The sequence below is a fragment of the Trachypithecus francoisi genome, unplaced genomic scaffold, assembly GCF_009764315.1.
Source record: "Trachypithecus francoisi isolate TF-2019V2 unplaced genomic scaffold, Tfra_2.0 Lachesis_group15, whole genome shotgun sequence".
Lineage (NCBI taxonomy): Eukaryota > Metazoa > Chordata > Mammalia > Primates > Cercopithecidae > Trachypithecus > Trachypithecus francoisi.
In genome coordinates, this window is record NW_022681460.1 from 103,933,328 (window position 1) to 103,960,883 (window position 27,556).

The 27,556-nt window shown below is 47.6% G+C and overlaps 1 protein-coding gene across 7 annotated transcripts in view; it reads right to left on the reverse strand.

Moving 5' to 3' along the window:
- Nucleotides 1-27,556, reverse strand: part of CLEC16A (C-type lectin domain containing 16A) — a 237,525-nt gene that overhangs the window by 123,442 nt on the left and 86,527 nt on the right. For all 7 annotated transcript variants that reach the window (XM_033235753.1, XM_033235752.1, XM_033235751.1 and 4 more), the window contains 6 exons: nt 22,131-22,253; nt 19,637-19,746; nt 17,991-18,035; nt 14,748-14,798; nt 10,558-10,686; nt 824-944 (listed from right to left, as the gene is read on the reverse strand). In XM_033235753.1, coding sequence (XP_033091644.1) covers nt 824-944; nt 10,558-10,686; nt 14,748-14,798; nt 17,991-18,035; nt 19,637-19,746; nt 22,131-22,253 — 579 coding nt within the window. The remainder of the gene's footprint in view (nt 1-823; nt 945-10,557; nt 10,687-14,747; nt 14,799-17,990; nt 18,036-19,636; nt 19,747-22,130; nt 22,254-27,556) is intronic.

Sequence of the window (27,556 nt, forward strand, 5' to 3'; positions counted from 1 at the left end):
CTGTCTGGGCACCTGGATCCAGCCATGCCTGTAGGTAGCTTACTCCTGGACTTCCCAGTGACATCAGCCAATTTCCCTCTCTTTTCCTTAAGCTGGCCTAAGTTGGGTTTTCTGTCTCTTACAACCAAAGACTCCTAATATACCACAATGCCCTTAAGAAACAGAAAACCATGCTGCTCCATTAGAGTGCCTGTGCCCTGTAATATGGAGGAAAGAGAAAGCTATACAAATATCAGAGGGGTTCCAGGAACATGGTTAGGCTTTATGCCCATTGTCTCCTTTAAAGCTCAGCCTCATGCTGCAGAAGAGAACAATGAGGCACTACACAGCAGAACAAGTAGCTCAAGGTTACAGGCTGAGCACATGGTTCTCCAGCCTCCAAAACCTTCATCCTTACCTAAACACAGGTGATCTGCTTTTTATAAGTTTCTTTCTTCAGCAGCAGAACACTTTTATCATTGGAATCATATAGAAAATGCTTAATATACAAAACCAACCAAACTGATGCCACTATGTTTATAGGGAGGGCAGGAACCCTGGAGTTTGTTCACCCTTGCTTGAGCCCCCAGTTGCTCTGCAGATACTTTTTAGAGAACCAGCTGGTTGTGACAGCAGAACCTTCAAACTGACCTCAGAGAACCCAGGGGCCTTTTCTTCAAAACCTGCATGGGACATGCACACCGCTGGCTCAAGGTCACAGCTCAACGACAGTACAAAATGCAGGTGGCACACTGACCCTCCCAGTGGCATGTGAATCAGCAGAGTGGTGTCCCATGTCCCATGTCCCCCAGCCCCCTGCTGTGACTCAGAGCAGCCAACTCACTCAGATCCAGGACATCATCGGTCTTGATCAGGTCCTCCTCCCGAGTCAGCGGCAACTGTGTCTCCGGCTCCCCTCGCAATTGCAGTGACAGGGAACGCAGCATGAAGAACACCCGGATGGCCTGGACCAACAGTTCAGAGAGCAGAGAAGAGTGAGATTGCAGAGTCATTTTAGTGAGATGCCCCACATCAAGAAATGACACAATGACTCTCTATTAAAAAAAAAAAAAAAGAAGCACGATAAAGCCCACCTCTTCGGGTGTTGTGATTCTGGTTCTTGCTTTTATAACAAGACAAAAAAAAAAAAAATTCAAAGGCAGTGTAACCTGTTTTCAGTTATCCACAGGTTCAGGTTTGGGTTACTCTGCTTAACTGAGCACCTGTCATCTGCCAGGACCTTGTCCCCAAGTATCAGGTGACCTTCATAATAGCCCTGCCCAGCAGTCAGCCCCATTTCACACACTGGGCAACTGAGACCTAAGAAGGTGAAGTGACCTGCCCCAGGCCATGCTTCCAGCAAGGGCTAGACACTAAGTCTATCCCAACCAAACCAGCATGGGCTCTGGAAAACCCAAACACTCCAAAAGCGTTTCAAGGTTCTATCTACTGAATATGGGGGTGAGGCAGACAGAAGAGGGTGAAATGAAATGCCTGTGGGCTGCAGGGCCTGAGACCGGAGGAAAATCCTACCCCCGGTGAGTCTCTTCAACTCCCGGTCCCTTAGTCTTACAACAGTGAGTGTGCTGCAGTGATCCTGGTTCCGAGAATGCCCCTCAGGCTCTCCCAGCCAGCAGAACAGGGGCAGAGACGATCCACCAGCACAGGGATTCCTGACCATGGAAGTGGTGTCTGGTCAGAATTGTGTGGCCACCAGGTACTTTCAGAGAGCAGAAACAAAGCAGAGTCCCAGCAGCCGGAGGAGTGTGTGCAGAAAGCAGCCTCCAGCCCCAAAACAGGCTTGCCCACCAACCAGAGCCAGGAAGCAGAGGGGCAGTCCACAGAAGAGGCCACCTGCAGGCCTCTCTCCCTGATGCACAGCTGCTGGGCCTGACTGAGAGTGCAGTGCCCGATGGGACAGCTCCAGTCAGACACACGAGGTCTACATCGGATTCCCAGCTGCACTAGGTTGGGCAAGTCCCCTGACTTCTGTGAGCTTCCTTTTCCTCATCTGTAAAATGGGCATGATAGCTCGCAGGCCTGCTAGGACGTTCTGAGATAACGCAGGAGGGAAAGCAGCCAGCACAGTAGGGTGGCGGGGACAAACTGCTGTCACCACTATGGAGCTGCAAAGGTGAATCCCAGTGCGCCTTTGGGTCTTCTTGTTCATGGCTCTGAGGGCTGCAGTGTGGACCTAGGTGAGGGGAGGTGGCCTCTATACAGCAGTGTGCCTCCCAAAACTAGAAAGGGGCCAAATCACTGTCTGAAAAGAGGTGCACTCACACTGCCTCCTCATACCCCAGGCAACGAGGAGCTGGTCAGCCTGTCTGCTTACATCCAGTGCTGCCTTGGGCCCTAACCAGTGGGAGACCTTGGAACAACTTCCTAATGTTGAAACTGGAAGAGTAATCCTATCTCCTGGCCCTATGCTAATACAGTGCAGTCCTCTGTAAACTATAAACCACTGGAGAAAGATCAGCTCTTACGTTACAATGATGATGGTGGTGGTGGTACCACTCGTATCTGACTGTTAACAGTTTTTAAAAGTACAGTCTTCGTCAAGACATCTGTAACAATCAGAAGAAAAAGAAGCGTAGTTCCATTAAAAAATTCAAAAGAACTTCTATTAAGCAACTATGGGGTGGCAGGAACTGTGGGCACCTTCTTGTAACTTGAAGAGTTTATGGAGGAAGAAACAGAGCTGAAAGGGGCAGAGTTATTTCAGCTCACACATCTGCTAAGTGGCTGAGCTGGGTGTGAACTCAGGAACGTATGACACGTGTCACTTAACCAAGTGCACCAGGAAACTTAAACATCCATGGCAGCCCAAGTACAGAAAGCCCAAGACATGGGTGGTCACTTGAAATATCTGGCAGCTTGAGCTCTCAGATAAGAAGCCATGACCACGGAGTCTTGACCACAAGGATGAGGAAGAAAGGAAAAGGCCCATGACAGCCAGATCCAAGTCAAAGAGACGCTCATTTCTGTGCCCAAACCCCCACTTCTCTCAGGGTTCTGAAGGCAAATAACTCACGCAGGACCAGAGCGGGTTGACTGAGAAAACAGAAACATGTGGCTTTCTGCAGGCCATCACTCTGAAAAACTGTAACCTTCCAATAAATACTTTAAAAGTTCAGAATTTGGCTCCCAATATAGGCCAATATCTGCTTTTGCCTTGCAAACAACACATGGATAACAAGCGTCATCATAAATATAAAATAGAATATAAAACACACACAGTCAGCTCTCTGTATCCATGGGTTCCATATCTGTGGATTCAACCAACTGTAGATCAAAAAAAAAAAAAAAAAAAAAGTTGCATCTGTACTCAACTGGTACAGATTTTTTTCCTTATTATTCCCTAATCAATACAGTATAACAAAATATTTACATAGCATTTACATTGTACTCTGTATTATAAGTAATCTAGAGATGATTAAAGTCTACAGGAGGATGTGTATAGGTTATATGCAAACACTATGCTGTTTATATAAGGGACTTGAGCATCTGTGGATTTTGGTATCCTTGGGGGAGTCCTAGAACCAATTCCCCATGGATACTGAGGGATGACTGTACAATAAAATCCCTCAATGTTTTTCCTGGTTCCTGCCCCAACTCCTGAGAGAAGGAAGGACACATGAGAAGCCATGCCCATGAACGTGAGGAGGGGCGATTCCCACAGGGCAGGGAGCTCCACTCGAGGCAAAACCTGGGCTCCCATGGGGGCAGGGTGGTTATAAGGGTCTGATAGGCACACTGGGCGGCCCCACAACTCTGTGAATTCTCAAAAGAAAGCTCAACTATGAGCATAAGAGCCATAAAATTCACCCCACCATCCCCAAAACAATAACCACTCTCTGATTCCCCATGGCCTGCCGGGTACTACGCCAGCTGTACAGTATCGTCTCATGTAAGCCTTTTAATGACCCTGTGTGGTTCCTATTTTACAGATGGGGAAACCAAAGCCGAGCAATGACAGGCAGCCTGCCCAAGGTCACTCAGTGAATAACTGGATTCTAAGTTCTCTGTTCTTGCAACGACACTCTTTGACCTCCAAAAGATTTACGGCTTGGGACCCAGGGTTTTATTGAGTGTTTTTCTTTGTTAAATAAAGATGCAAATTTAAAAGTATTATTAAAAAGGAAAAAGAAATTATTATTCTTTCAGATTCTTCCATAGAATATCAGGAAGGGCGGACCCAGGAAGAAGAGGTTAGATTGTGAAAAGGCTGACAGCTGACCAAGCTAAAATATAAAGAGATTTCTCCAGTTTCTTTGCTTCAGTGAGTCTGGAAGCAAACTCTGACAAACTCACAGTCTCCGAGCAATCAGTCCAATGAGCAGGGGAAGGTGGGTGGCTCTGTAGTTGGACACACTGTGGCTCAAGCTGGGGCTTGGTAATCACATGAATTGCCCAAGCCCAGGCTTATGCTGTGGAAATGGGGCACCCACCATGCAGGTACAACGGGATGGCACTGGTGATGTGCTGAGCCCAGGAGCTGGCCTGGAACAAAGGCTTGGTTTTCACCCTCCTGCTTCCTTGCTGCATGTGCAAGCTGCCTAGTTTAGGCGACAGTCACTCAGGTGAGAAGCCCACTGAGGCCATGTAGCTGTGAAAGTCTAGCCGGGCGACGTGGCGGGCGCCTGTAGTCCCAGCTGCTCGGGAGGCTGAGGCAGGAGAATGGCGTAAACCCGGGAGGCGGAGCTTGCAGTGAGCTGAGACCCGGCCACTGCACTCCAGCCTGGGCGGCAGAGCAAGACTCCGTCTCAAAAAAAAAAAAAAAAAAAGGCCGGGCGCGGTGGCTCAAGCCTGTAATCCCAGCACTTTGGGAGGCCGAGACGGGCGGATCACGAGGTCAGGAGATCGAGACCATCCTGGCTAACACGGTGAAACCCCGTCTCTACTAAAAATACAAAAAAAACTAGCCGGGCGAGGTGGCGGGCGCCTGTAGTCCCAGCTACTCGGGAGGCTGAGGCAGGAGAATGGCGGAAACCCGGGAGGCGGAGCTTGCAGTGAGCTGAGATCTGGCCACTGCACTCCAGTCTGGGCGACAGAGCAAGACTCCGCCTCAAAAAAAAAAAAAAAAAAAAAAAAAAAAAAAAAAAAAAAAAGAGTGCCAAAGCAGTTTACTGTGGGCACAACCCATCGGGAAAGCAATTTGGCAATATGCAGAGAGCCATGAAAAAAACATGTTCATACCCTTTGGACCAGAAATTCCACTTCTGGGAACTTATCCTAAAGAAATAATTCAAAAGAAAGAAAAACACTGTATTCATGAAGCTGCTCATTATAGTTTAGTTGAAAATAATGTAATCCTGGAAGCAACCAAAATGTCTACTTGCAAGAAAATGCCAGATAAACCTTTATGAGGCCATAAGAAATCAGACTTACTTAAACTATGACAACATGAAAACTTCTTGTGCTACGATGAAAAGAAAAAAAGAAGGGATGAAAGCAAGACCATGGTACACTCTCTTTAGGAGGAGCACAAAAGATGTCTAAGCACTGTTTGTTTAGGGTGATGAAACCATGGGAAATTCTTTTCCCTTTACTTTTGAAATTGTAGGAGATGCTATTGTATTTTCTTGAATGTGTAATACACATCGAAAAAGTAAAGCAAAATATTCTATTTCCTCAAGGCCAATAGTGATAAACACAAAAACTGCTTGTGGTTTTACAAAGGAACCGGGGAACAATGTGGGGACAAATAAAACCTCGTGCAAATACGGGTGTCTCATAACCGCTTCCAAGACGACTATATACAGATGGCTAGTCGCTTAAACTTGGATTTTGGTATTCACCAAAAAATCCTGTTCTTAACTCTCTTTTCTCTGGTATGAAGCTTTGGTAGATTTAGATCATGAAAGACCCTATTTCCTTCCCACCTGAAATGCCAGACTGCTCCATTTCTGTTCAGACAATGCTTCCTGAGCGCTTAATGTCTGCCAGGCCCTGGGCTTGCCACTTCACAGCCACGCTCTTCTCTAGGCAACAGCTGAGAGGCAAGACCCATGATGGACCTGAGGCTCCGGGGGGTGAGTGACTCACTCCAGGTCATGCAGCTGGAGTTGGGATTTGACCCACGGTTGGTCTGACACCACAGTTTTCCTTCTTCACCGCTTCTATCAGGTCCCCCTACACGTGGGGTGGGTTCAGCCTAAGCCCGAAGTTCTACTTGAATGTTCTCACTGGACCCCAACAGCTCCAGTGACCTTCATTTCAACATGAATTTCCCTTCTCAGCTGGCATGGCTCAGTGGCACCCTTGCTGTTTTGGTCTTATTTGTTCACCATCTAGTCTTGCATCTCGCTCAGAGCCTGACACCTAGAATATGTTCAACAATTACGTTGAAAGAAAGAAAAAGTGATGTGGTTTTTAAAATACAAGAGGGGGCTGGGCACGGTGGCTCATGTCTGTAATCCCAGCACTATGGGAGGCCAAGTCGGGTGGATCACCTGAGTTCAGGAGTTTGGGACCAGCCTGGCCAAAAGACTGGGGAAACTCAGTCTCTATTAAAAACACAAAAAAATTTTAAAAATCAGCTGGGCATGGTGGCTCATGCTACTCTAGAGGCACAGGCAGGAGAATCACTTGAACCTGGGAGGTGCAGGTTGCAGTGAGCCGAGATCATGCCACTGCACTCTAGCATGGGTGACAGAGTGAGACTCGTCTCAAAAAAATAAATAAATAAATGCAAGACGGGAAACGGCGTTATGGTGAGATGCCTCCTCACAGCCTGCAAAGCGCTGCCACCACCCTCTCCTGTTGCTGCCCCTGCCCCTACCTCACTTACTATGCTCCTTGAACATGCCACACTTGGTGGCATCTCAGGGACCGGACGTGTGCTGTTCCCTGTTTGGAAAGTGCCTCCTTCATCGCTTTAACCTTCCTGGCTCCTCCTCAGCCCCCAGGTTTCAGCTCAGATCACCTCTGCAGAGCAGCTCTTCGGATCACTATCTGCAGGAGGACCGCTCCTCAGCCCCTGGCCATGGCATGCTCTTTCTTTCCTCCAGAGCTCTGACTGTGGGTTGATATCAAACCTGCTATGTTCTTACTTGCTAATAAATTTTACCTCCCTAGGTAAAAAGAGCGGTCCAGAGGCAGGGGCGTGTGCTCGCTCATTTCTTCACTCCCCAGGCTAACACAGTATTTGGCACATAGCAAGAATTTAGCAGCTCTTTGATGAATCTATGAATATTTAGGAGTGATTTGCCAGTAAGAATTGTTTGAACTTCCTTGACAAATCCTTAAGGAAAATAAAGGGTGGAGTTTCTGAAAAGGATCCGCCTCCTTTAAAAAGTCTACTTGGTGGAGAAAAAAAAAGAGAAAGAAAACCTTTGAATCCAAAGGGGTAGCTTGGAATGTTCTTTGGCTACAAGCAAAAAACTTGAAACGAACCACATAAGCCCTCAATTGCTTGCTAAACCATGTAACTTCCTTTAGCTCAAATTCAAAGCACATTGGTGTGTTCTGATTTCTGAAGTGGGCTTGAGGAGCTAAGCTTCTGGATGATTCCAGATGGCTCCCTTGCAACAGGAACCGTAGTGAGATGAGTGGCCAAAGCTACCCTTCAGAAAGAAATTCTTAAAGTCACAAAGGAAGCTTTTCTAAAGTGGATGCCTTGGCTTTGAGGTAGCCTGGCCTCTTTTATATCATTCTGCTACCCAGGGACCCTGGAAGGACTTGAGAGTTGCTTTTGGAAACTGGTCAGACAGGAAAAGAGCCTCTAGGGAAGCTGCGATATTCCAGGTCTCTGTGCTTCAGCTAGCCACTTGGGCTGTGCATCCTATCCAGGACAAGAGAGGTGGCCAGCACAGCCCTGGGAACCTGCAACTATGTGACACGTGAAGGGCAAAAAGACTATCATCAAGACCTGCCATTGGCTTGCTGCTGAGTCCTCACAATAACTCTGGAAAGGCAGGCACATTTTACCTGACAGATGAAGAGACAGTAGCTCAGAGTAGACAGGAAGCAACCTCCCTTCTAGCACATGCCTGACAAACTCGCCCCTGCATTTCTCCCATCTCTCGCCTGTGGATCAGGACCATCTGCCCCAGCCCAGCAGGGCATAAGGTCATCAAACAGTGTTAAGAGGTGACAGCCAAGGCTCTCAAGGGGCTCCAAGGCCCCCGTGATCTGGCTCCTGCCAGCACCCCCAGCCTCATCACATCCCACTGTGGGCTCCAGCTGCAATCACCGCCGTGGAAGTGCCAGAATGTGTCACCTGTCTCTGGGCCTGTGCCTCCCTATCTGGTGCCTGTCCCACTTCCTACTCCAGGTGAGATTAGTGACCTGATCTAATGCTGCTTGAATAATGGCCTGAGCCACATGGTCTGCCACTGTCTCTTCCCACTTTGCCCTCCAGGTTCTGATTCCTTCAGGACTGGGTCTGTTTTTGATGTCCCAATGTCCTGAGCAGAGCTAGCAGATCTGAAGAAGGCAGTGTGGGAAGCAGCAGGTCAGAATGCCTAAGAGTCTAGGTTCTGGGGGCCACATTGCCTGGGCTGACTTGTGGCTCAGCTACTCACTAGCTGGGTGACCTTGAGCAAATCACTGGACCTCTCCATGCATCAATTTCTTCCTCCGTGGGAAGGACGTGGTGGTTCATGCCTGTAATCCCAGCACTCTGAGAAGCCGAGATGGGTGGATCGCTTGAGTCCAGGAGTTCAACACCAGCCTTGGCAACAAGGCAAAACCCCACCACTACAAAAAATACAAAAATTAGGCGGGTGTGGTGGCACACACCTGTAATCCCAACTACCCAGGAAGCCGAGGTAGGAGGATCTCTTGAACCCGGGGGGCAGAGTGTGCTGCAGTGAGCCAAGATGGCACCACTGCACTCCAACCTGGGTGACACAGCAGGACCCTGTCTCAAAAAAAAAAAAAAAAAAAAAATTCTTCCTCTGTAAAATGGGGATAATAATAGTGCCAATCTCCTAGGACGGTTATAGAATTTAATGAGGAAATTCACCTAAAGAACTGATTTGAATTGATCTACTTCATAACAGAGGCTATATGTTCACAGAAGTGGTAAGAAAAATCCTGATGAACTGTGAACCAAAAGAAGGTAGAGTGTGGGTCGGGTGTGGTGGTACATGTCTGTAATTCCAGCACTTTGGGAGGCCAAGGAAGGAGGATGGCTTGAGGCCAGGAGTTCAAGACTAGCTTGGGTAACTTAGCAAGACTTCATCTCTATAAAACGTTTGAATATTAGCTAGGTGTGGTAGCTTATGCATGTAGTTCCAGCTACTGATGCTGAGGTGGGAGGATGGCTGGAGACCAGGAGTTCGAGGCTGCAGTGAGCTATGATAGCATCACTGCACTCCAGGCTGGATCACAGCTCACTGCAGCCTCCAAAAAAAAAAAAAAGAAAAAAAGAAAGGCAAAGTGGAATCCAGAGCAGCAGTGCTCAGCGTTCACTCCTCTGGACAGAAGGGATCTCCCAGGCGGGGCCTTCTTGGCACAGGATGCTGTAGCCCTGGCTGGGGGTGAGCATGTCAGCATCATGAGGCAACACATACACATCTGTCAGAACCAGTCCTCCAGTGAAAGCTGATGCCAGGACGTCCAGTGCAAACGCTGCCACCCACAAACAGAATCGTGTGCCTGGCTGGGAGCACATGGAAGGAAGGCGTCAGTGGCCCGGACAGGGTGGGTCCTGCGGTGAGGTTTGTGGGTTTGGTCAGACAGTTGGAAATGTGGATTGACTCAAGACACACGGGTCCCACTTCCTCTGCACCCCCAGGCCTCCGAGGGAGAATCACCAGCTGCGGGGAGGAAGGTTCAGACTCCTAGTGTCTGAGGTGCAAATGACAGGTCATTCCTGCTTTGCAAAATCCAAAAGTGAAACACCTCTGTCACACACGAATTCACTCAGACGATACAGGCTGACAGGGGGAGCTGCGTGCAACGAATTCCTCTAACCTATCCACAAATATTCATGTCCCCAGGGAAGGATTTTCTAGGAAAAGGTGATGGTGCTTTCTAAGAAAGAAACTCTGATCTTACCCGGAAGGTAAAATACCATGAACACCCTTGTGGAGCCTGCTTCCTAGAGTGCCTGCTTCGGAAAAAAAGGGCTGATAACGGAAGCACACACTGCAGCTGGTTCTGAGAACTAATCTTTTCACGCATATCTCTCCTGCAGGCTGGCGAGATTCACATCCCATTTGACGGTGGCCCAAGAGCAGGTAGATGCCTTAACATCGCACTGTCTCTGAGGGTCCTGAGACCGCTGGGCTAAGATTTCACACCACGCTCACTCTCCACAGTTCACAGAAACCTGGCCCCACTGGCTTCCACTCCTGAGCTCAGGGCTTGAGTCTGTCTGCACTGGTGAAAGCTACCTCTCTGCAGCCAACATTGGGTGCCAAATGCAATGGAATGCCAAACCCCGCTTTCCAAAGGGCAACATGCTTTGAAAAGTCATGCCTGGGGGCAAGTGTGAACTCTCTATCCGTGTCTAAGCTGTGTTGAGGGCAAGCTCTTGACTTTGACAAAGAAGCCCTTTCCTCCCTGGTCTGGGAGTGGTTCTGGGGAACAGTGGCCCAGGAGATGACAGGTCCTGCGCTCACTCACCCGCCGGGTCTTCTCCACATCGCCACATGGCAGCCGCTTCACAAAATCAATGCCCGTCAGCGGCGTGCCTGTTGGGGGCAGCAGGATGGAGGCGTCCATCATAAGATATTCCACGTTCATGGGCTTCATCTAGAAGAGACATTACAGGAAACCTCAAAGCAGGCCCCTTACTTGGGAGGAAGAAGAGGCCCGGGAAGGTTACACAGGCCCCTCGCCTTCACCTGCATTTAGTAAATGTAAATGAGTGATCTAAACCCTGGATTTAGATTGAAGTCAAGCACAGAGGCAGCCAGATAAGGGAGCAATATGCCTTTTGGTTTTCCAAACTGCCGATTTTTCCTTTAATTGAAACGGCAGCTCAGACTCTTGAGAAGCTGCATCCTTGCTGCGAAAAGCTCGTTCGTCCTCACATTCCCTCTCCACCTCAGCAGGGACAGGGATTCTCAGCAGGAGGCCAGGTATGCTTTACTCCTGTGGGTGCAAGCCCGTCTGCCACCCGTCTTCTCCTCTCTGTCCTTCCAGTGATGACAACAGCTGTGCGACGGCAGCTTCTGTTTAACAAGAGCTGATTCCGCAGCACGCTGTGACCGAAAGGCTTCTGAGGAGCTGCTTCCCACTTTGCTGATGAGGGAACAGAGTCTCAGAGAAGCAGAAAAATGGATCCAAGGTCACTCAGCTGGTGGGTGGCAGAACCAAGACATGAGCCCAGGCCTGTCTTGCTCCAGGGCCTCTGTGATTCCCACCCTAGGACCAACGTTTCCCCTTCCTTCCTTGTCCCCTTCACATCTTCCCTGGGATAATATAACATAATCATCTTTGGAGCATCTACTAACTGCCAGGCACGTGCTGGGATCACCTCCTGCTGGACAGCAGGTGCTGGTGGCCCATCATGAAAGGGACACTGAGCTCAGAGGAGGAAAGGCACATGCCCACGGCCACTGGGCCAGAGCTCACTGCCTCCTTCCACACCACCTCTGCAAAGCCTTCTTTGATGACTAAGACACAGGGTGACATCCCCTACCTGCCACCTCTCCCAGATCTCTGCTGCATCAGTAGTAGTAATCAATGCACATGTGTTGCTGAACACTAACACTTCATTTCCCTGGCTTCACAGAGGAAGGATAAGCTTTCTGCAGAATTCATTTTACTCTTTCAAACATCACAAATTTTCCTTGTGTCTTCTCTTTTCAGAAAGTGGGCTTCAAACATACCACTTTCTCCCTCCTGCTAGGTAAAGCTGACTACACAGGGCAGGGATGGAGTGAGGGCCCAGCGGCCCAGATACCCAGTGCTGTGGTTTGAACGCGTCCCGAAAAGTTCATGTATTGGAAACTTAATCCCCAGTGTGGCAGTGCTGAGGGCTAGGGCCTAACAAGATGGGATGAGGTCTCATGAATGGAGTAAGGTCATTATTGCAGGTGTGGCTCAATGATGGTGACAGTGAATTTGTTTTAAGAGCGAGTTCTGTTCTCTCTTTCTCTGTGTCTTGCCCTTCCACCTTCCACCACGGGTAATGTGGCAAGAAGGCCCTCGCCAAATACTGGCACCTTGATATTGCACTTCCTGGCCTCCAGAACTATAAGAAATTTCTTTTCTTTATAAATTAGTCTGAGGTATTCTGTTATAGCTGCAGAAAACAGACTGAGACACATGGTGAACAGGCCAGGGGGCCAAGGAGCCACTTGGTGCATGCTGCTTGCCTTTTTCTTTTGGACACTTTGAGTACTTACCTCCAGAAGCCCGAGGTCCCCCACTCCAAATCCTCTATCCCAGCAGGGGTGGCAGCTCCCTTCCCCTCTACTCCTGCTGCCCCCTACAACCTTCCCAATGAACCCCTCAAGCCTGCTGGGGGCAGAGCTAGGCCATCACTTCACTGAACCTTTTGCATTAAACCAGAGGCAGTAAGGGAAATGAAAGGTCACAAGTCATAGCCTGACTTTGGTACAGCGGCCGGCCTCCGAGGGCCTGTCCCTACCCTCTTCCACTCAGAAGCTGCATTCCTGAAGGCTGAGGACTGATTTTCAGATACAGAGAGAGGGTGTAGCACCTTTGCATTTCTCTGGAATGCCAGGCATTGTATAGGACAAACAATACATGCTTGATTAAAACAAACAAACAATCAAACAAATAAATCCTCGGAAGCTCCCCATGGTGGGAGGGGGAGGAAGCATTTGTTGTGTATGGACCCATGAGGCCTCTTGTTGGCTATTTCACATACAGCCTGGGCAGCTCCGAGGTAGGGATCCCCCACCTTATGGATTAAAAAAAAAAAATCGCCAGGCGAGGTGGCTCACGCCTGTAATCCCAGCACTTTGGGAGGCCGAGGCGAAGGGATCACGAGGTCAGGGGTTTGAGGCCAGCCTGGCCAACATGGTGAAACCCCGTCTACTAAAAATACAAAAATTAGTTGGGCATGGTAGTGGGCGCCTGTAATCCCAGCTACTTGGGAGGCTGAGGCAGGAGAATTGCTTGAACCCAGGAGGCGGAGGTTGCAGGGAGCCGAGATCACGCTACTGCACTCCAGCCTGGGTGGCAGAACAAGACTCTGCCTCAAAAAAAAAAAAAAAAAAAAGAAAAGAAAAAGAAAAAAAATCAGAATTTAAGCAACGCACTCAAGGCTGCATTGTCAAAAACAGACACTGAGCAGGGGTTTAAGAGCCCAAGCTCTCCCACATGGTTAAGTGCCATAGGAGCCTGACATTTCCAAACAGGAAACCAAACTGTAAGGAATGACACTGCAGGGGGATGTCTCAGCAATAAGAGGAAATGGCAAACGACAAATGAATCCCTTCCACTCTAAGGAATGGTCTGAAGGGTGGAAGACTGAGTCACTCTTGAAGGGGCTGGAGGAATGATGAGGGGCTGTGGATGCACAGCCCACAGACACCTTTCCCTTGAAAAGGCTCCACGGCAGCCTCAGACATACAGTGACAAAGGACGTGGTGAGGGCCCGGCTGTCCAGATTCCCGGGGAACAGGCTGTGAAGCCAAGGAGCCAATTAGTGCACGCTGCCTTTTTCTTTTTGACACTTAAAACACTTAGGTTTATTATAAACTTCCCAAATCACACACGCTTTGGTGGGTAATATTCACAAGAAGGATCATTTATCATGTACTTAATGGAGTACCTAGCCAAGGGCAGGTGCTGGGATACAAAGACAAACGCACAAAGCAGGGAAAGCTGGGATCTTCCGAACCTACGGCTTCCCGTGATTCTGCCTGCCGGAGAAGGAAGGAATCCCGTGTGCTGGCACTGCAGACTGGAGGAAGAGCTGCATGCTGGAACGTTCCAGGAAAGCAGCAAACAGAGAGGCAGGGATATAATACATGGAGAAGGACAGGGGATGCGGGGGTGAGCTGTCCTCCTCCGGAAGCCTGGCTCCACCACTCACCGGCCAGGGAGACTTGGGTACATCACTAGACCTGTCTGACTCAGTTTCCTCATTGGCAAGTGATATGGTTTGGCTCTGTGTACCCACCCAAATCTCCCGCTGAATGGTGAGACACATGGGAATCCCCATGTGTCAAGGGCGGAACCATATGGCGGTAACTGAATCATGGGGGCAGTTTTCCTTATACACTTCTCATGAGAGTGAGTGAGTTCTCATGAGATCCGATGGTTTTCTAAGTGTCTGGCATTTTTTCTCCTTGCACTCATTCTCTCTCCTGTCGCTCTGTGAAGGGGTGCCTTCCACCATGATCGTAAGTTTCCCGAGGCCTCCCCAGCAATGTGGAACTGTAAGTCAGTTAAACCTCTTTTCTTTATAAATTACCCAGTCTTGGGTATTCCTGCATAACAGTATGAGAAAAGACTAATTCAGCAAGAAAGGGACAATGGCAGTAGCTATTAGCGCTGGTTGGTGTGAGGATGAAGAGTTACAATCTGTACAGCATGCTATATACATCCAGCACAGAGTAAGTCCTCAAAAAAATGATACTGCCCCCCAAATTACTATTCATAGCAGATAATCGTCCTGACTCATTGGATACCTCCCATCTTAGAGGGAGTGAATATAGTCTGAAATTAACAGTGCTGGGGATCACAAGACACCACTCTAAATCTGCTTCCCCATCAATCTGCTATTTGGTCAGAAAGTCCTAAGTCAAAAAATCCCCTCTAGGATGGGCAGGGTGAGCTTGGCAGGGACACAGGCGCACGCCAGCCCAAGTGTGTCCCAGTTCCTCACTTACTGTCATGCTTCTGTACTCATCTTCAAACATGTCCAAAAAAATGTCTTCTCCCTAAAAAGAAAGAGAGGGAGGGAAGAGGAGATTATTCATATTTTTTTCCATAAACAACAGAGTATTATAAACTCTAGTTTGTGGCTTTAGAGGCCATCTGTTTCTCATTAGTGAGTTCTCGTAAATCACCAGGAAGTAAAATGCACAAGTGAACACAAACACACACGCTCAAATGACAGACCAAATATCAAATTGCACTACTCAAAATTTTCTCCTTCCTTTTTAAGTATATGGAGTTAGGATTCTTCTGTCAAAGCCGTTAATTAAAAAACAACAACAAAAATACTACTATGTAGGATTAAAATATAGAAAAGACTAATATTTCAAGTGTTTAACATCATCTATTTATCAAGAATGGTTGGAGAAATGGACAATCCTGTTTAAGTTACCATATTAAAGATACGAGGCTCCACACCTTTGGAAGGAGGAGTACAATTAAATAAGTTTAACATTACAATTACATGGCTTGTTCCATTTGTTTTTCAGGAGTGCTTTCGGGGTTATGTCGTTCCTCAGGGTCATGACTGCCTGGGAGGGCCCCTTCAGAACAGCATGGTGGGCATAAACTTGGCTCTGAGACACATAACCAAATCCAGCTTTACACCTCTCGCCTCCTTGTTCCACTGCAAGAATGGCATGTCTGTCTAGGGTATTGTGAAGACAAAATGAGTTAACGCACATGAAATGCAAGGAAGCACAGAGTCTCTCACTCAGTCAGGGCTGGGTCAGTGTGAGCACTCACTGTCATGATAATCTCTACTGGACAATGACCCTTAGAACTGCTGCATCTCTCTTACAAGTTCTGAATGAGACACACACACATCCCCCACACACTTGGGGTGGGAAAGGGAATAGATCCTTTTTAGTTTTTTTCAGTTGTCAGAACTACAACTAAATTTGCATATTCTTGTGTGATATAACTATCACCACCAGAAAAGACAATTCCTGAAAACATCTAAAAGCTGCTCAGAAATTATACTTAGGGCATAATAAATATTATGGGATAAAAGAAAGACAAATCTGGGTTGGGAGAAGGGATCCAGAAATTAAACAAAGCTCTCCTTTTGTTAACAATAAAGAATAATCCTCGGGGAAAATGCCTACCTATATGTCTTTCTGTTTTTGCAGTCCAAAAGCTTTCCAGGGGACATAAACTTAGGGCAGTTATATTGGAAAGAGGTTCAAAGATGACTAATGCAACCCTGAGGTTTCTGCTTTCTTGTGGGCTTTGCTAGTGAGGGTGTATCCTCACTTGGAGGCCAAGCGTGGTTTCGGATGTCCTAAGGGGAAAGTGGGATTTCCTCCTCAGTGTGTAGGGGCCCACCACGGTGCCACCCTTGTCTGGGTGTGTCCACTGCTGCAGCTGGATGGGGTCATCTGAGCCTGGCAAGACTGATCTCCAAATCATGTAACCTCATTTTATCTCAACAAACACTGGCAATAATGTAGTGGCTTAAAACGATTCCTGCAAAGAAACAGCAGCTTGAAGAGGGCTCGAATAATGAAACTACAGGGGACAGCAAGGAAATGGTAGTGTTGCCACCTTCCCCCTGTAGGAGGATCTTCAGCAGCCATGTGCACAGACCTGATCTGGAGGCTAGCAAACTAGAAAATGACTATTTGACCTATGGGTTAATCCACCATGGCTGATGAGTGATGAGCCTTGCCTGAAAGACACATGAGGCTGGCAAGGCCTGAGTGTTTCTGCTCCCCGCCGCGCCCCCCAAATTCATATGTTTAAATTCTAATTCCCAAGGTAATGGGATTAGTAGGTAGGGCCTTTGGGAGGTGATGAGGTCATCCAGTAAGATGGTGCCATTTATGAGAAAGTGAGCCTTCACTAGATATTGAATCTGCCTTGATCTTGGAATTCCCAGCCTCCAAAACTGACAGAAGTAAACATCTGTTTTTTGAGATGGACTCTTGCTCTGTCGCCCAGGCTCGAGTGCAGTGGTGTGATCTCAGCTCACTGCAAGCTCCGTCTCCCGGGTTCATGCCATTCTCCCACCTCGGCCTCCAGAGGAGCTGGGACTACAGGCATCCGCCACCATGCCAGGCTAATTTGTTTTGTGTTTTTTAGTAGAGACAGAGTTTCACCATATTAGCCAGAATGGTCTCAATCTCCTGACCTCATGATCTGCCTGCCTTGGCCTCCCAAAGTGCTGGGATTGATTACAGGCGTGAGCCACCGTGCCCAGCCCAGAAGTAAATTTCTATTGTTTATAAGCTACCCAGTCCATGGTGTGTTAGCATCCCGAATGGACTAAAACATATGCTTAAAAGCTAAAACAAAACCATGGCAATTAGAATTTTTCTTTTTTTTTTTTTTTGAGGTGGAGTTTTCAATCTTGTTGCCCAGGATGGAGGGCAATGGTGCTATCTTGGCTCACAGCAATCTCTGCCTCCCAGGTTCAAGCAATTCTCCTGCCTCAGCCTCCCAAGTACCTGGGATTACAGGCATGTGCAACCATGCCTAATTTTGTATTTTTAGTAGAGACGAGGTTTCTCCATGTTGGCTAAGCTGGTCTCAAACTCCCGACCTCAGGTGATCCACCCGCCTTGGCCTCCAAAAGTGCTGGGATTACAGGCATAAGCCACCATGCCTGGCTGCAATTAGATATTATAAAACCATCTGCAACCTGAAGACAAAGCTCTGCAAATTTTTCAGATACTGAAAGTCACTATGGTACTTTACAAAATCTCAATAAACTTAATAAAGGTTTAGAAGCCTCTATAAGGTTTCTTAGCACATATGTATATAAATAATATACATGTATATCGTTCATACATTCATAGGTAATTCATAAGTAATTTTATATGTGTAAGCATATATAACTCATGAACATAAGCACATCATATATGTGTTTATATGTATGTAGTTCGTAATTTACACGTAATTATTCCCAAACAACCAAATCCATGTATTACTGAGAAACAAATTGTCATATATTGGGGCTGAATCCTCAAAAATTTTACTGATAAGACAGCATGGGCGGAAAAAAGTTTAGGTATTGCTGCTCTAGAGACTATGAAATTGAGCATTTTTATTCAGTAATTACAGGCATAAAAAATAACTGAAGACATATAATGTTTATCTGCCTAGAAGCAGACACCACTTCTGCTGCTTCTACAAGACACTCCTGCTTCTACAAGACACACCATGCTGCTGTCCATCTGTGCTCTGCCAATTACCTTATAAAAATGTCGTACAAGGTGAACACTTTCTTCTCTCGCACCCTGTTAAAAGACAAGGAAGTTGAGTGAAGGAGGCAGGTCTCATCTAGGCGAGCAAATCGGGCAAACTACAAATTCTAAAACATGAGTATGTATAAAACGGATCTGGACTAATATCCTTAATGCATAAAATGTTTTGTTTTTTTTTCCTTTTGTTGAGATGAAGTCTCACTCTGTCGCCCAGGCTGGAGTGCAGTGGCATGATTCTGGCTCAGTGCAATCTCCGCATCCCAGGTTCAAGCGATTCTCCTGCTTCAACCTCCTGAGTAGCTGGGATTAGCCTGCCACCACGCCCGGCTAATTTTTGTATTTTTAGTAGAGATGGGGTTTCACCACGTTGGCCAGGCTGGTCTCTAACTCCTGACCTCGGGTGATCTGCCCGCCTCGGCTTCCCAAAGTGCCGGGACTACAGGCATGAGCCACCATGCCTGGCCTATAAAATAGTTCTTAATGAGAGAGAGAGGAAAGGAGACAGAGCTCAAAATGAATATGTGAAAGGATAGGTAATTCGATTGTAATGACATGAGAAGCTGTTAATATACAGTTAATCAGGGGAAAACGGGTTACAAATATGGCCATTATGACTCCTTTTTTATTTTACTTTTTCAAGACAGTCTCAAACTGTGGCCCAGGCTGGAGTGCGGTGGTACAATCATAGCTCACTGCAGTGTCAAAATCCTGGGTTCAAGCAATCTCCCAGCCTCAGCCTCCTGAGTAGCTGGGGCTACAGGCATGTCCTGGCTAACTGTTTTTGTTTTTGTAGAGACAGGGTCTCACTTATGTCCAGGCTAGTCTCAAATTCTTGGCCTCAAGTGATCCTCTCATCTCAGATTTCCAAAATGTTAGAATTACACGCCTGAGCCACTGTACCTAGCCCAACTACATTTGTATAAGACAAAAAGTTCATTTATAAGTAAGTGTGTGTATGTATATATACAAACATATACATAGTTATAAATGAATTTTCATTTATATATGTAAAGATGTTTCATTTACATATATTCACATGTTTACATATTTATATATTATATATGTGGTATATGTAAATATACTCCTTTATGTATATAATTATTTGCTTATATAATACTTATATATATTTACATATATAATATGTGTGTGTCTACATAGACACAGCCAAAATGTCAACTATAGTTACTTTTACCTCTTTGTACTTCCTAAATTTTCTAAAATAAACATAGAAAATAAGAGGTACCATAAAAGCTACTGAAAATTTAATGTATATTTTAAGCACAAAAACCATAATCAATGTGTGTATATGTGTGAGTGTGTTTGTACGTGCTTAAAACTTTTGTAACACCAAAGAAAAAATTCAGAAATCCTGAGGACAAATACAGAAGCAAATAAATGCAGCAGAAACCACTAAAACTCAATTAAGGGGACTCTTCAGCGAGTCTCAGCCGAAAGGAAGTCCCTGCTGAATAAGTAGGTCGGAGTGGGGTCTCAACAGAGCAGCCCCTGCTGCTTCTAGCTGGTGACCGATGACACCGCGGGCCAGGGCTCCTATCTGGATGCCAGCACCTTCCCTTCCATCCTCCTGTCCCTCTCCCTTGGCCCACAGGAAGGAGGAGGGGAGAGGGTGTCACCTCCAGGCAGGCCAGGTGCACGTCCTTCATGATGCAGCCGGCACTTGTCAGGACTTGCTGCTTCAGAAGCAGGCAGCTCAGCTCCAGCGTCGCCAGCCGGATCTTCCCATCTGCAGAGCAAATCAGGGTGAGCCTTGCACACCCAGGGTGGGGCGCCCTTAAGCCCAAGGCTCCTGCCTACCCACGTTGAGGTTAGCAGGTCAGATGATAGACCAACTGCTCATGGCTCCCAACATCCAGTGGGGACACAGAGGGAGCCCCCCATGCCAAAGCCATTCCCAATCAGTTAGAATTCAATGTTCTCCACCAAAACTACCTATACCAAATACTTCCCTGAAGTCCCTTTACTGGCAGGGTGCAGGAAAAAGAGGGTGACTAAACACTATTGAGGCCTAGAGAGTGGCCCTGCACTCCCACTTTCCTTTAGAGAGCCACCAGTCCCACTCTGGGGCACGTGCTTTGGGTGGAGCTGGTCCTCCTTTCCCCTTCCAGGGTTGGGCACATCACCCGGCCAGTTGGGGTGCTCTATATTGCCTTGGTCCCAGTGACTAGGTAAGAACCAGGCAAGGGAGCCAGTCAGAGCCAGCAAGGCTCAACCTCACAATTTGCTGGATCTGCTGGGTAAGAGAAATTCTCCTTGTGCTGGGTTGAGCAGAGGACCGTGGTGAGGCCCTGAGGGGCACAAGCATTATAATCTACATCGGCCACCTCTTCACCCTTGCCAGCATTTTTAATATTTGTAAAGTATTCTGCAAATATCACTTTGAGATCTCTCTTCCAACTAGACTGCTCAAATCTAAGTGTCTCCCATAGAGTAAGTCTAGTGTCTCAGTGGAGAAAGAGCTAGCTGGAGGGGCTGACGTTTAACTCGTCAACCCAGAAGGTGGCAGAGGCCAAAGGTAGAAAAATACTGTTTGAGCCCCTGGATCCAGCTTTGCCTGAAGCCAGGCCTTAGCAGACTTTATAAGCCAACACAGCTTTGTCTGTTTGTGCTGTTTAAGCCAGAGTGAGTCGGGTTTCTGTCAAGTGCAACAGAGTTCTAACACAGCTTACTTATTATGCTATTACTTACTACCGTGAGCCAGGCACAGTGCCGAGTACTTTATATAGCTCCTCAGGGAATCTGTATGAAAACCGATTGCAATGAGTGCTCCAAAGACTGAGCCTTAGGAAAGTGAAGGGACTTGTGCAGGGTCTCATCGCTGGGCAGTGGTAGACTGCAGGTGCTCAGAATGCCAAAACCCACATCTGGCATCTCTCCTAGAAGCATCTGTAACTGACTGAAGGACAACTGCTCTTATGCAAACTCCTCTGTGGGTCTTTCAAGTTTATTTCTGGGGAAAGGTCCCACTGTGGAGAGGAGGAGGTCTTTAGGCTATGCCTCTAAGGCCTTGGAAACATCAGAGACCACGATAGGTCACTGGGAAAAAACTAAAGGCAGATACATCCCTCTGCCCACCTCCCTGCCTGTCCCTTTGTTACAGCCTTATAAGTCAGGTGAAAATAGGTGAGAAAAGGGGCTCTGCCTAAAAAGTGAAAAAGTAGGCCTGGTGTGGCACCTCACGCCTGTAATCCCTAGTACCTTGGGAGGCCAAGGTGGATGGATCACCAGGTCAAGAGTTCGAGACCAGTCTGGCCAACATAGTGAAACCCCGTCTCAAATAAAAATACAAAAAATTAGCTGGGTGTGGTGGTGTACACCCGTAATCCCAGCTACTCAGGAGGCTGAGACAGGAGAATCCCGTAAACCTGGGAGGCGGACGTTGCGGTGAGCCGAGATCACGCCATTACACTCCAGGCCAGGCGACAGTGCGAGACTCCATCTCGGGAAAAAAAAAAAAAAAAGAAAAGAAAAAAAAAAGAAAAAGCGCTATCACGAAAAATAGGTCTTCCCAAACGTGATACATGCCCCAGGGACAACCAAGGAGAAGGCTGGGTGGTCTCAGCTCCATCGGCTCTCCTGGCCCGGCACCACCCAGCCCCAGCATTAGTGTAACCGCTCTTCAGCTGCCTCCTCCAGGTGAGTTTTTCTCCAAGCGCATTCTCACTCCTACCTGTTCCAATACCTACCCACAACTGCTGCTGGTAACAAAACTCTGTCTCCTATTCTACTGGCCCCTTAAACCTTCGAACCTTCTCCCCTCACTCCACTCTCAGCCTAGTTCTTTCTCATAATATCGCCTTGGGCCACCCAGAGATTCGGGGGGTGACAAACATTGACAATCTCAGCAAAGGAAGGCAGGGTGTGGAAGAAGAAAGATGGTTAGCAAGTGGCAGGGGGTGGGATGGCAAAAGGAAACCCAGAGCTAAAGACACAGTTCCGGCAGGCAGGAGGGCTGGCCCAGGATGCAGGGGTTGAGAGGCAGAGGGAGAGACTGGGATGGGCCCAGATTCTCAGAAGGCTCAGGCCTAGCACCCAGGGCTCAGGCTTCCAGTGGGGCCTGCTCCCCACGACTGCGTGGCCCTGTGGATAGACAACACCCCAAGTGGGCACCTGGCTGGGCAGCGTTGTTCATGATTCTGATGAGTCTTTCAGCCAGCGGATGGTTGTAGGTGGTCTTCTCGACTGCGTTTGGCACCGGGAGCTGGATTCGCTCTAATTTTTCAGGATCTATGCCTGGAACAGAGGAGAAGGATATAAGCGGAGGCCTCCTGACTATGTGACCTCCTCATCCTGAAAGGCCCGGCAGAGTGGGGTTTCCTCAACTTCAGCTACGTATGTTCCCTCTTGGTGATTTCCTTTTTTTTTTTTTTTTTAACTTTTTAGTAGAGACAGGGTTTTGTCACATTTCCCAGGCTGGACTTGAACTCTCGGGCTTTCCCAAGTGCTGGGCCTCCCCAAGTGCTGGGATTACCGGTGTGAGCCACCATGCCTGTCCCCTCTTGGCAACTGCTGTCATGACTGGTTGCTGTCGGTGCCATACCTTTTTGCAGAGCTCTCCATAAACTGAACTTACATAAATGTATTAAAACATACATTTTCTGTCACTACTTACAAATAGGAAATCAGGATTGATGTAATAATTGCCAGTAATAATTTTTAAAAAATCAAAAAATGTTTTTACATTCTAGCCAATGACCGGTGATTGCCTACTCATGGTGGCCCAAGGCCTGATCTTTGTTAAAAAGGGAGGTTGGCAGGTACTTAATAGTGTTGGAGAGAAGCTAGCCCCAAATGGGGACATTCTCACAGACATAGCAGAGGAAAGGGAAGGGAGTAGAAAAAGCGGTAACCGTCCCATAGTACAATCCACTGCCACTGTGTGCCAGGTCTGAGGGCCACCTGAGGCCACTCCTGTATTAGGCACCTTCTACGCTTGGGGAAACCCAGGCCTAGAGAAAGAGAGACTACACCCGAAGGAAACTACAGTCCTCCCCAACAACTGTGCCCTCAAGCTTTTAACGACAAACTCAAAAGCTGGGCCCCACCCTCAGCATGGGTAGGAGGAATCAAGTTCTGAGTCAGGTGAGGCAGAGGCCACCCCTGCCCCTGAGGGTGACATTAGCAGAAAGACACTAAGCTAAGCCTTTTCTTACAGAAAGGGGCACATATTAGGTGGGCACAAAAGTAATTGTGGTTTTTGCCATTAAAAGCAATTCAAACACTGCAATTACTTTTGTGCCAAGCTAATACAATGACACCAATAAAGCAGAGATTTATCATTAACAGGCAAGGGAATCACCTTTCCTCCAGTGAAAATTCAACAGTTCTTCCTGCCAAAACTAACAGCATTTAAAAGATAAAAGATGAGATGGGGTGGGGAAGGTAAGTGGGAAAGGGAAGAGGGAAGAGGTAAGTGTGTGACTTTGAGCACTGCTGTCATTTCTCCTAAAGAAGCACGCAGGACCCGCAGTGACAGAAGACCTCTTAGGGCTCCTAGAACAGTTCCCGCCTGCGGTAAGAGGTCTCCAAACTCCTTATCTGCTCATCTGACATGGCTCCTGAAAAATACACTTCGAGAAACAAGTATTTCGCTTGATCCAAGCTCGGAGAACTGAATGGATTATTTGTGCTTGGAACACGTCTTTTCCTGTCATTTTACAAAAGGGGGAAGGTGGCACTTCTCGGAACTCGTGAAATACGGTCCCTTGAGTACCAGATGACGTTTCATTTAGAACCTTGACAAAATAGTGGAAGATAGCATTGAAGAGCTGATTGTCTGGATTCTAAGTAACTCCTGCACACACAGGTTGATGAAATAAGCCATAACAATGTATCTTGCTTTTCTGAATTCCTTCCAGCTCCCAGAAAGAGGCTAAGTCATACCAAGGAGATGACCTGGGTGAGGGACGGCATAAAGGCTTGAGTTGGGTAGTAGTCTCTCTCATGCCCCAAAACGCCCCACAAATTTGGGTTTCCTCAAAAAATGTGATTGCAGTGAAAAATTTAATTTGTGGATTCTGTATCCCATGTTAATGCTAAATGTGTAACCCTGAACGATTCTGGCTTATTGAATGGCAAGAGGAACGTCAACTGAATCTTTTTGGCATTTGTTTTTTCCAGAGATGTTAACACTGTCATAACATCTCTCTACTCACTAATTTCTGGCCCTTTGAGAACTGCCACTCAGTGGTTCTGGGGTGGGGGTGGGGAATAAAAGCGCCTCTGCGTCCCAGGTGCATCGCCCAACTTTATAACCCACCGGCAATCACTCCACTTCAGCGAGGACAGCGGAAAGGGCCTGGTTTCTGGCTCCTTCCAGAATGGGGCTGTGGCCACAGAACCATGGAAAGAGGCAAACTAGGACCAGGCCTCGAATTTCCACAGAGAGGTCCATTTTTGTTTCTTTCCTATCATTGCCCCTCTGCCTTCTTAGAATTTGTGAACAATGAGGAAATCTGTGGCAAGCTCTTTTCTTGACAGGAAGAAAAGCGTGTCAAGATGATCTTGACCTTTCTCAACTCTCCATGAAGGGAAGATTCCGGAGGATAGAAACACTTCTCTCTGCACCAGATTCCAAGTCCAGCCCTTTCCTTTCATGAGGAAGTTAAGGCCCAGAGTTGTTAAGCTGTTTCCCCAAGGCCACAGAGCAAGTCAGAAACACGGCTCAAACCACCTTCAGATGATCCCGAAGATGGGCAGGGGCCAGATGGGAAAGGGTGGCAGCACCCACTCACCAAGCCCACGAGAAGCACGCAGGGTGCCCATCCTCTCAGGCTGACAACAGCCACCCCTCTGTGTCCCTGGGCTCACTCTCTCCTAGGGGTCAGCTGGGTACAGCAGGAATGAGAAGCCTAGCGGTGGAGGACGGGAGAAATTTTGTTTTGACACTTTACCTCTTTGAACCTCAGTTTCCTCACCTGTGAGGTGGGAATAATTATGGTAACTACCTGCCCCACAACTGCTATCAGGATCGAAAGAGAAAAAGCACTGTCACAGACCAACAACTTTACCTCTCATTATTATGCACAAATGGGAATTTTTAGTTTGATCACTGCTTAATGCATGGACGAGAATTTTTAGTTTGAGCACGACTTGATGTGTTTCCTTATGATTCGTGTTATAAAAGGAAAGTTAGGCCAGGCACAGTGGCTCACGTTTGTAATCCCAGCACTGTGGGAGGCCGAGGTGGGCAGATCACTTGAGGTCAGGAGTTTGAGACCAGCCTGGCCAATGTGGTGAAACCCCGTCTCTACTAAAAATACAAAAATTAGCTGAGTGTGGTGGCACATGCCTGTAGTACCAGCTACTCGGGAAGTTGAGAAACGAGAACTGCTTGAACCCAGGAGGCGGAGATTGCAGTGGGCCGAGACTGCGTCACTGCAGTCCAGCCTAAAATTAAAAAAAAAGGAAATTAGAACAAAAGAACAAAAGGAAAAAACCTAACAAGAGCTAAATCAAGCTACAGACAGCCCAAAAGAGGCATGCTGAGCTGCTGGGGGCCCCTCTCAGGGGACAAGCTGCTCAGGTTGGATCCTAAAGGATGAAGAGGAGTTTGCCTTGAGCTAGACAGAGCAAAGGACTGGACAAAGCCAGGACTTGCCAAACAAAGGTGGAACTGCAGGGAGTGGAGCACAGCCAGGGAGGTCAGGGCGGGGAAGAGCCGGGGAGGGGGGTGATGAGGTGGAGGGTGGGAGAAGGGACAGGCAAGGCTTCGTGCCAGGATCCTGCAGGGTGATGCAGTGGAGGGGTCCAGGAGAGGCAGCTAGTGGGCCATGACATGATCTGGTTGTGTCCTGGCTGACTGGGGTGGTCCCATTCCACTGGCTGCTCCAAGTGGTCTTCATGCTTCCGGCCCTTTCCCCCAAACTGACCTGCTACTGCCATGCAGTCCATGTGAGGTAGATTTTATCACCAGCCCTGGGAGGCAGAGAGCAGAGGTGATTCCACACAGCACACGGCAAAACTATACAACAGAAAACCCTCTGAACATCTCCCTTCTTTCCCCAAAGCTCCTTCTGGGCCAGGTGTCCCATTCTCTCTCCCAGCTCTTTTTCCCACCATGGCCTTTAAAATCCTCTCTGTGACTCTGAACTATCAAGTGTTTCGAAGGAGGCCTTATCATTTACCAAAATACTCAGTCAAAACAAATAACAACAAAATCCCCAGTCTCTCTGGGGAAGGACAAAGTGTCTTTGGAAGGAAGGAGAAGAGGATTCTGCTAAGACGACAACATTGCCTTCACAAGGTAAGCCCTGAAGAAATGGTGACCATCCGCCAGGCATATGAAGTGGAATGCTTCATTTCATCCTCATGACGTTCCATGAAGTGGCTAATATTATTTCCATTTTATAGACGAGGAAGCTGAGGCTCAAAAAAGATATGAAGCTTGCCTGAGGTCATGCGGAGAGTAGAAAGCCCAGCCCTGAATTCGGCCACGTGGCTCTTACCTCCATCCTCTCTGTCGTGTCCCATGATCCCTGCTGGTTAATGCACTTTCTCGCCACCTGCCCAAGCTATGTGTGTCACGTGATCTAGTGGTGTTCTTGGCACAAACACAACAGCCCATACATTTTTGCTGAATTAATTTTTTTAAAAGTAGTTTTGATCAAATTTAGGACAGAAGATCAGACAAATCTCAAAATTAAGGGGAAATATACATAAAATAGAAGCCACCATATGACAGCTGTGCAGAAAAGCCCAACCATCACCCACACACAAAACAGGCTAGAAAGAAATATGATACTGTCAGCAGCTGGTTATCTTAAGCTGGTATAATCAAAGGCAAATGAAAAAGCAACTTATTCTCATTTTTGTTTTCTACAACAATCACTGCATGACCATCACTGTTCTTAGGATGGCATTTAATTTGTGGCAAACAAATTTGGTTTGGGTTTAAGCCTCCTGCCTGAAACAATCTGGTGGTTGATGGTTCTGAGTGGCTAAGGTCAATGTCACCGTATAACAGGGGCATGCATGTGAAAGGTAAGACGGCTCCTGTGTACAGGGACATACATATACACACACACACACACACACACACACACACACACACACACGCTCTCACACACACACACTCACACACACACACACACGCATACCCCATGGTTCTCAGTCACAGACAGGCAGCTTTTGCTGCAAATCCAATAGCTTCTTTGCCGGTCATTTCCCTCTGACAGAAATAAACATTGGGGATAATATATGATCCTATTTGCTTCAACTCGTAAGTGCCTTGTGACAGACAAATTCCAAAAAAATCCTGCTGCACTTCACGGGAGCATTAGCTCATTCTGACTTCCAGCAGACCACATGTTCCTTGCCCCACCCACAGCCCTGCCTTAGGGGTCAGAGCCTGAGCTGCCCACCGAGTCAGAATGGGTGTCTCCTGTCCACAGGGTTGGAGGGCGGAACTCTCAACCAACTCATTCAAAGAATCCAAAACAGAAGGGAAGGGTGTGGCCCCACAGTGTAAGTAACTCTTACTAAGCTTCCCTCTCAGTTCTGGTATCTGGATTCCTCCCTCTTAGTAGTAGCTCCCA